Source organism: Austrofundulus limnaeus, unplaced genomic scaffold (genome assembly GCF_001266775.1).
Source record: "Austrofundulus limnaeus strain Quisiro unplaced genomic scaffold, Austrofundulus_limnaeus-1.0 Scaffold12, whole genome shotgun sequence".
In the NCBI taxonomy this organism is placed as follows: Eukaryota; Metazoa; Chordata; class Actinopteri; order Cyprinodontiformes; family Rivulidae; genus Austrofundulus; species Austrofundulus limnaeus.
Genome location: NW_013952414.1, coordinates 1,489,644 through 1,499,312, shown reverse-complemented (window position 1 = coordinate 1,499,312; position 9,669 = coordinate 1,489,644). Strand labels below are relative to the sequence as shown.

Sequence of the window (9,669 nt, the reverse complement as noted above, 5' to 3'; positions counted from 1 at the left end):
TGAATGGCTGGCAGGAAAGTTGACATTTTAAACCTTTAATAAAAAAATTGATACAAGGCTTTAGAATATAAATACAGTATCAGGAAATGAAATATCACGATATTTCAGTGTATTGATATTTTCTTACACCCGTAGTTATTTTAACGAGTTTTTTGTCCCCAAAGATTTCACTCTGAGTGGAAATCTGCTTCCTCTTTTTTGTGCGTCTTCAGGGTGGAACGGGTCGACCTGGTGTCGTTAACCCCCAGTCCAGTTCCAGACTCTTCCACGTGAGAGGAACTACGGCGATGAACACGAAGGCCATCGAAGTGCCGGCGAGGTCCTCGTCCCTGAACAGCAACGACGTCTTCGTGTTGAGCGCCAACCAGAAGTGCTACCTGTGGTACGGAAAGGTAGGCGTCCTGAACAACAAGACGACAACAACAATGAAATGATCAGAATTACAGAGTAACAATGTGGATCTGTGGGCCTCCAGGGCTGCAGCGGGGATGAGAGGATGATGGCGACAGAAGTGTGCGATTTGCTGTTCCGGCAGTTTAAGGAGGTGGTGATGGAGGGCCAGGAGCCCGCTGATTTCTGGATCGCTTTGGGGGGAAAGGCCCCCTACGCCAATGACAGGAGGTAAACTCAACAACAGGAGGACATTTAAGGAGATTTGTTACTTAACCAGTCAACAGTGGTGGGAACCGCCAACTAAAAGGTTAGCTTCATTAGCTGCTAATCCGCTAACTAAAACAATTAGCTTTTTAGAGGAAGTTAATGCTAATTACTAACTCAAGATCTATCCCACATAGCAGACTGGTGTGGGCCAGGTCTGGATTCAAGCTGGGACTGCTGGCATGACAAGTGGTTTGTCAACCAGATGTGGGCCAGTTCTGGCAACGATGGCACTGTTTTTAAGATGGTGTGCCACAACTGGCCCGATTGTAGTTTGTTTTATGTGGTGCAGACCCTTGCATTGACCACTTCTGGAAAACAACATCTGGGCCACTAAAGGGCTGCCATTGCAGTATCTGGGACAAATTTTAGTGCGCTATGTGGGCCAGTACTGGGTCAAAGTTTGCTACGTGGGGTCATTTCAGTAGCATAGATGTGTTTTGTCCACAGAGATGTCAGAATCTTGACTAAAAGCTCATAAAAAACATTTCTACRTCCACCAAAGAGCTGAATCAGCAAATAAACACATTGCACAAAGTGATGTAAACAACTCCACCCCAGCTGTTCACACCGTGACTTCTTCACACAACCAAGTTTCATCACAAACCAACCGGGATTCACTGAATCACAAGCAAATAAAAAATAGAATTACGTCTAACGTTTGAAAAACAATCATCTTGCCTTTGCTTTATTGTCTTGGACTCATTAATCCACCAGGATTAAACCACATAAACTGAGCGAGTACGTCTCTCAAAGCGCTTTAGAGCATTTCCCCTAAAATCACAGTTTCAGATGACATTGCAAGGATTTGAGTGGACGAAGTTAACGCTGGTAAACACACAAAATGCTAAACATGCTACAAGCACACACCTACATGACACAGGTGTGTGTGTTAACAAAATTTAGCCGAAGCTAATTGGTCCGCTAACGGTTTCCAAGTTAGCAAAAACGCTAAATGAAAAATTAGGTTTGCTAATTAGCGGAGCTGTTGCCACCACCACTCAGTTAGGTGGTAATTTAAATCTACAAAAAACGCAGTTTGTTAAAAAGTTTGACGGTTCTGTATTTTAGGTTGGAGAGGGAGGAGCTGCTCCACAGCCCCCGTCTGTTCGAGTGCTCCAATCAGACGGGTCAGTTCAGGATGACCGAGATTTACGGCTTCGACCAGAGCGACCTGGACGAAGACGACGTCATGCTGCTGGACACCTGGGAGGAGGTGAAGTGGAGGTGTTTAACCTCTGGGAATAAATCCAGACTCCCCCCCACCGTCTCTCTTTTCGCGGTTTGACTCCCCCGCCTGTCGTTCTTTACGCCTCCCCTTAGATTTTCCTGTGGATCGGAGTCTCAGCCAACGAGTACGAGACCAAGGAGTCGCTGAACAGCGCGCAGGAATACCTGAGGACGCACCCGGCGGGTCGTGATCCCGACACTCCCATCCTCACCGTCAGGCAGGGGAACGAGCCGCTCACCTTCACCGGCTGGTTTACCGCCTGGGATCCTTTTAAGTGGCGCGTGAGTCTCTATCAAAGAGGGGCACTATTAATGAGCCAATGAAGGAATTGACCATTTCTATAAGATTTAATAAACACATTCAGATTTAGGATTTAGATTTAAAATATAGATATATATTTATATTTAAGATTTAGATAATATACATGTATTTAGATTTAGATATACATTTAAGATTTAAATATATTTGTATATAGATATGAGGCAGAAATAGATTTAATATATATATATATATATATTTAGATTTAACATAAATATTTAACATTTACCATTAAATATGAGAAAAATGCTCTAGATGTGGAGAAAGTACACTTTTTACACTTGGTGCCCCGTACATTAGCATGCGTGATTGTATGAAAGAGACACAAAAATCACATGAATGGTTTGGATGACGAAGACTGCCTGAAGTTAAATTTGCAGCTGCTTGATTTGACGGAGCAGCAGGGTTTGTGCATTGCATGCAAACTAATCTTCTCGGCAGGGAGGAAACTCCTGTGAGGAAATCAAAAGCAAACTGAATGATGCAACATCAATCTCTGAGATCACTGTAGTAAGTGATCCTGATCCGAACTGATTGCGTTAATAGTGTCGTGGTTTATTGTCACTAATCTGTGAGCTTGATTCGTTTACGCCCGAAGGACCTGAGCCACACGGGTAAGAGGCCTGCTGTGATGGACGAGGGTGGCTACAGGGCCCCTGGAGGTCCGGGCTCTTCGGTTCCGGCGTCACCCAAACCCTCTACCCCCGCCAGCCCGTCCCATCAGGCCTGGTTCCCATCAGGTGGCGGCGGGAGGTATCTGGACCCGAAAATCCTTATCAACACACCTGCTGACGAGCTTCCCGAGGGAGTGAACCCCACGCAGAGAGAGGTGGGTGCAGAAAGTTACAAAACCTATCGTTAAAACAAAGATTTTAATCAACTACAAAGATGACCTCAAAGATTAGACACAAAACCAGGCTCTTGAGGCGTAAAACTGGTTCTGATCCGCCCATTTTGTGTGCGAGAACCTTCCGTGTCCAGCAGAGGCCAGCCTAACCACATCCTCTGCTCCGCCTGCAGGACTACCTGTCTGATGAGGACTTCGAGAACCTGCTGGGCGTGACCCGCGCAGACTTTCTGGGCATGCCCCAGTGGCGTCAGATCGATTTGAAGAAAAAAGCTGGAATTTTCTGAGAAGGCGAGCTGCCAAACCAGTCTGTGTGTGATTCCAGGAAACGCAAGCCGAAGCTGTTTCCTGTCGACAGAAGCAAAATAACTTTCTTTTTTACTTTAAGTTCTAATGATACAAAATGTATGAGGTGCGAAGTGCAAAATATAATGTTAAAAATATAACACATCATCATTATTTAGCTCACTTTTTGAGTATGATAGTTTAGTTAGAAAATGTCCACTAACATTTTATTTAGCTCTGTTCTTACATTTTGCTAATTTGTACTAAATGTTAAGCTTAAATTTTGTTTAAATGCTAAATTCTACATCTAAATATCCTACAAGTTCAGACCATTTACTATAAATGCTGTAGTTTGTAATTAAGTACAGTATTTCAGAATGGAATGCAGCCTTCGCTGTTGGTGCTCGGCTCTTATGAAGTCATCATCCTGAGACAAAAACAAACGCTAACGCTGCTAGTGCTGCTAACGCTTCTCTACAAGACATCAAACGTACAACTGTGGCCGCGTTCAAGTTGTTCTTCAAACTGCCACTACACAGGGACCATCCATATTGTTTTCAATGTACACATTTTGAATTTAGATTTTAAATACTATCTTCAGCAGCATTAGCGGTTGCGTTTGTCTCAGGATGATGACATCATAACAAATAGCAAAGACAGCATTCCATTTACTTTAACATTTAGATTTACGCTTGAATATTTATACATACTATTTAACATTTAGTAAAAAAAATAGCCAAATGTAAGAACAGTGAGCTAAATAACAATAAAATGTTTGTGGACATTTTTTAACTAGAATTTTACATTTAAAATGTGAGCTAAATAATGAAAATGTTAGTGACATTTTTAAAAACATTTTACACTTGGCGCTCCTTGAATATGTTGAATATAACAGTCTAATAACATGAGTGACTCCTTGTGTTTTTATTTAATATATGTTGCAACTATCAGTACTTTTTAATGTTTCATGCTGATCATGTTTTCCCTGCTTTGATTCATAAACAGAATAAATAAAGACATAAAACAAACGGCGATCAATTCAGGCTGCTTTTATTCGAGAGCTAGTGCAAATACTAAAAACATGATAAATTGGGACAAGACGTTACAAAAAATTATTAAAAGAACAGAAAAAATTAAAAAACCCAAGGAGGAAGTAAACTGGATTTAGTTGAGTTTGGAATTAACTGTAGTTATCAGAGAAAAAAAGTCGTAAAAGGAGGTTAAACCTAATTGAGTTTGTTATATTTACAAAACAGCCTGATTTCAAACACATGGTTCTCTGAATGAACAAGACAATTACAACATAAAAATCTCATTGGCACTTTCTGAAAAAAAACAAAACACAATGCTTAGTTCTGGTTGGACAAAGAAGGAAGAACACAAACATGGCCAAACGATTGTTTTTTCTTTGTTTTACAGGAATGACTTTTCTTTTAAGACTGTAGATAAATATAGTTTAAACTTAAGGGAACATTACAGTCAGTGTATCAAATCACAATCCTTTCAGTACAACAAAAATACAAATAAACAACAGTCATTAAATAATTTTAGAGACATCTCGTTGTTCCATCGCTCACTCTCGCAATCATTCCTGCTTTGTTAAATTGCCGTAGCTCCGACCAAACCCGTTGTTTAAAAAAAAAAAAAAAAGTAAAAACAGACAAACTCTCATGCTTTTGGTCTTTTCTGCAAAGTTTGATTTTTTTTCCATCACTTGTTATGCTGTTGAGTGCCCCCACCATCGTGTGTCTACTGTGCGTCCAGGAGCATGGTGTGGATGAACAGACTTGCAGAAGGGATGACGTCGCCTCTCTTGGTAAGTAACGGGACGTGGCGATATCCTGGAAGACAGGAAGTCAGTTTCAGCCTTGTCAGCAAATGAAAGTGTGTGTTTATGTGGGTGAAAAGACATGAACGCAACAAGTCATGAGATTAAGGAAAACAGTTCAGATCTTTGAAGTAGGTTAACAGTTTATATCCTACCTGTTGCAGATAGGTTTTTGAACAATCTCAAAATGGAATAAAGTACTTGTTAGTGGGGCTAAGAATTTTGGAATTACAGAACAAAATGTTTTGACCTTTTAGGTCTGACTTCATCTTAATGTCCTTTGCGACAAATTTTGTCAAGACCAAATTAGCCATTTGCAGGAATTTTCCTTTTGGTTTTAAGCACCCCCTCTGGCTCAACATTGATGAAATTTGTTCCATACCTGAGAGCCGACTCACCCAATAGCAGTACCGGTATATTTTTCATTATATCATCTATTGTTTTAGAAGATACAACTAAATACTTACTAAAACCTATTTGCCCAGTAATACTTTCAAGTAAAACACAGAAAACAAAACAAAAAACAAACCCTACTTGTCCATAATAACCTATATTTACAGGCTTTCGTGTTAGATTCAAGACAATGAATTTTATGACAATCAAGCTTTAAATCGTTTGAAAAGCATTGAAATGTGGGTTTTTAGAACTGCAACTAAGCAAAAACATTTAGGCAGGAATGGGCGTGGCCTATACCACGTAATTCAATAGAGTGCAATAAATCTGTAGATAAGTTTTAAATGTTTAAAAGATTGCAGTTAAAATTCAAAGACCTCAATGAATATTGTCCCTTATACCAGTGTTTCCCAAAGTTGGGGTCGGGACCCAAAGTGGGGTCCCGAAACATCAAGGTGGGATCCTGAAAAGATTTTCTGAATTAATTACATTTTTGCCTTAGTTGTTACAAATGATTGAGGTTAGTTTATTTAAAATGGATAAATGTAGTATAAAAAATATTGTTACTATGCCCATGTTTTGTTGACCTGATACAAATGTTTATCATACAAAAATAGTTGGGGGCACAGGTCTCTGCTACTGTTATTTTGTGGGTCAAAAGCTGAAAAGTTTGGGAACCACTGCACTTTGGTTCCCAAAGTTGGGCTTGGGACCCAATTATGGGTCATGAAGCACCTTGGATAATCTCCAGAAATCAATTTAAAGGGTAATAAAATAATTGCTGATGTAATATTGTCCCTATAATTATTACAAAAACACAAAATAAGTAAAAATAAGTATTTATATTTGTGTATAAGCTGTTTAGATAGTCAAAAAGCCTGTGTGTTTAGGGTTATTAATGAAGTTCATGTACTCAGACCAGTAATATTTGGGGTCACAAGTTTTTGCCATGGATATTTTGTGGGTCAGAAGACAAAAAGTTTGGGAACCACTGCCTTATACTGTACATGTCCGAGAATTTTTGTGTCGCACACAAAAGCCAGATTTACTGCAATATACACACAAAAAATGGAACAAATGGAAAATGGAATAAATGGAAAAGTTTTAATTGGGTTCCATGCTCTGCTGGATGCATGGATAGCTGCTCTGTTGCAGCCTATCAGCAAGCAGCCCTCGTGAGTCTAAGCCTCACCTGTGTAAGCTTGGAACCCTGAGAGTAGAGTTTACTTCTAAGTGTTCAGTTCCTTGTGTTTCTGCACATTCTTTACCATTCTGAATGCTGGTGAGCGGCAGGCTGTATTGTCCAATGAAATCATTCTGGGACCCTGCATCGTAGTCCTCCACCAAAAACCGCACCAAGGCAAGCTCTGGCACGTGGATTGTAAATTGGAATCTCTCGTTCCACATCGGGTTGAACCCTGCAAGAAACCAACTGTTGAGACATCTGCACACTCACATGGTGTGACAAAAAGTTGAGTTAAAAACACCTATGTCATACTAACCATTGTTGTTGAGGTAGTGTGTCTCTTTGCTGGCGTTGTCTGCTGGGACCCCGAAAACTTCTATTCTCACCAGAGGGTCTACAATGGACTTCTCTTTGTTCTTGTTGAGTTTAGGTAACTGCTGAGCTGAGATCACCTGTTGTTCAGAAACAAACACATTAGCTATGTCTCTAAGCTGTTACCTCACTTTTAATTTACAATAAGTTAGGCTTTATTCTTTTTTTACAGGATGTCTGTTTGCCGTTTGAGAAACAATTAGGGGCTCGTCCGGGATAGGAACCCAAAACCACATACATCAAATGTATGGGTGTAAGTGCTGCTATGTGGAGACAAAACTAATTTACTGTCAACTAACACAAAGGTGACAGAGTATCGTGGGAATAGCAAATAATTTAATACCCAAGCCAACCACAAGGGAACATGAAAAAGCCATAGCATAAACAAAAAACACTATTTTGTCAACAAATACCCTTTCTTTCAGAGTTACTCCCTCACCATGATATGGAAGGTGTTCTTCTGCAGCCACGGCCCTCGGGACAGTGAATTGGGGTTGAACTGAGAGGACAGATCTCTCAGGAATTCCGGTTTCAGGATGTAACCGCAAAAACCGTTTGGCCGAAACCTTCCCTGGTTTACTTGCATCTCCTTGTGAGGAGTCTGGAAGTTCAGCGCCACTGAATTCAAAAAAGAAGTGTACATGAAACAATCGCTCTTCATCTAGCTGTCCGATGAATGTATTTCTGCACAGATTAATCGGGGGAGTTTACCGATCTGGCAGCCAACATTCCACATGGGAACAGGGTTGTAGTTGGAGGAGTCTGTCCTTGAACCTGCCGGGTAGATCCTGCTGAGTTTGTCCATGTTGTGATGAATAAAGGCGGTGGCTGTAGGAGCACAATAAACACTTAATGTTTGTCGTACAACGGTTATTTTGCCCAAGGCAGTCAGATGAAGTGTTTACCCGAAGTTTCACCCAAGCTCAACGCTTTGCTCTCTTTGAAGGACGACATTTCATAAAAAGCCTGGTTGTCCCTGGCATGTTCGAAGCTTTGGAAGTGGACACTCTTACAGTAGATGACAAGGTCTGACAGCTCTTTGGCAAGTGTGATCTTTGATTTCTGAAAGAAGGCAGGACATGAATATACATGTCATCAAAGACAAACATATTGGCTTTTATCAGATTGGTACAAACCCTTTAAATTACCTTTTTTGCCTTTTGATCGTTCTCCTTACACTCCGCCGCCTCGTCCTCCTCTGACACAGTCTCTTCTTCTATAACGTTGTTGTTGGAGAAGACTGCATCCAGCTTGTTCAATCGTTTTCCCTTGATGAGAAACCTACCCTTCAGCTCCTGCACACACAAATTATGCTGTTAGAATTTGTTATGTAATTTGTAAAACTTGCACAATGATACGGCTAATCCAATGGAAGCCTTTTTTTTTCTTTTTTCTCTTTTTTTTTTTTTGCTTTGTCAGGGCAAAGAGCATGTGTTACTTGTTACTGCTGTTCACTCCCTCTAAACATGCCATGACAGAAAGAAAAAGAGGTGTGTTTTCTTCCCCTGAGGGTGAAAGAATTGCTTTTATCCTGGCTGCTGTCCCTTTAAGAGAAACAGGAGACGCAAAACATCTTGGCTACTGGAAGGTTTAAAACAAGGAAAAACGCAAAAATAATCTGCRAAATCCTACAGAGTGTGCACCATCTGGCAAGGCCAGCGCATTGTTTTTTTTTTTCAAACCTTTAGTGGCAGCTTCCTGCATTTATTTATGAAACTAGTTTTTGACTCATTTTTCTGCTTTGATTCTTGCCTTTAGGGAGGAATGAGGACAATTAGGACTAAAAATAGTTGCAGTGGCCAAAAATTTCAACTTGTTCTCATACAGTTTTAAATTTAGTTACTAACAGCTGGCAGAACTCAAGGGTTTTAAATTCTCGGTGCGTTAAGAGATGAAAAGCTGTGTTTGTAGTGTCCTTAACACTCATAAACAAAGCTGTTTGGAGAGAAAGCAAAAAATCTGACAGAGCAGTTTACTAAAGGCGTGACCGTTCCTTTGTACTGATTCAACAGGATATTTATAGTAAGTGTTGACGTAATGAACAGGATTTTTTTCCCAGTATGAGTCTGGATTGAAGAATCGCTAGGGGTGCACGATAACTATCGACCCGATATCAGGAGATTATGATGTCATACTTATCGGTCCGATATCATAACAAACAGAACCGATAACATACGTACACGTTTGCCAGCGCGGCAGTAAGTGTGCTTATTTATTTTTATTCTTTTTGATCAAGCCGCTCCCCGTCCTGCCCAACTCGCGCAACGTTCAAGTTGCGTAGAAAAAAAGCATCTTTCTCACTWGAAAAATATTTAGAATACTCCGTGCTGGAAAACAACCAATTAACCATGTATGTTACACACAAACTTTATAATTGTAAACATATAAAGGTCGCAACAACTACTCCCAATTTGAGAATATGTAAAGTCCGTTACCTCCGGAATGCAGCACAAAGTCCGTCTGCTAAAAATGCTAACAACAACAAGCTAGCGTTCAAGAACTCGTAGGGACTTAAATCCTTGATGAGGCTTTTGACAAATCCAAAAAAAAAA

The 9,669-nt window shown here is 40.4% G+C and overlaps 2 protein-coding genes across 3 annotated transcripts in view; one reads left to right on the top strand and one right to left on the bottom strand.

The window, feature by feature from the left end:
- The window catches only part of vill (villin-like), a gene marked incomplete in the record, with an annotated part of 12,329 nt that extends 8,777 nt beyond the window's left edge, over positions 1 to 3,552 (top strand). Inside the window, 6 exon segments of the mRNA XM_014002180.1 lie at positions 213 to 392; positions 476 to 621; positions 1,729 to 1,873; positions 1,981 to 2,169; positions 2,805 to 3,035; positions 3,227 to 3,552. Of these exon segments, the coding sequence (XP_013857634.1) occupies positions 213 to 392; positions 476 to 621; positions 1,729 to 1,873; positions 1,981 to 2,169; positions 2,805 to 3,035; positions 3,227 to 3,340 (1,005 nt within the window).
- An 819-nt stretch (positions 3,553 to 4,371) lies between these two features.
- plcd1a (phospholipase C, delta 1a) overlaps positions 4,372 to 9,669 on the bottom strand; it is an 18,928-nt gene continuing 13,630 nt past the window's right edge. For both annotated transcript variants that reach the window (XM_014002182.1, XM_014002181.1), the window contains exons 9-15: positions 8,266 to 8,412; positions 8,023 to 8,179; positions 7,829 to 7,945; positions 7,557 to 7,735; positions 7,062 to 7,197; positions 6,828 to 6,977; positions 4,372 to 5,179 (exon numbers count right to left, since the gene is read on the bottom strand). In XM_014002182.1, the coding sequence (XP_013857636.1) occupies positions 5,088 to 5,179; positions 6,828 to 6,977; positions 7,062 to 7,197; positions 7,557 to 7,735; positions 7,829 to 7,945; positions 8,023 to 8,179; positions 8,266 to 8,412 (978 nt within the window). In that variant the 3' untranslated portion in view covers positions 4,372 to 5,087. The remainder of the gene's footprint in view (positions 5,180 to 6,827; positions 6,978 to 7,061; positions 7,198 to 7,556; positions 7,736 to 7,828; positions 7,946 to 8,022; positions 8,180 to 8,265; positions 8,413 to 9,669) is intronic.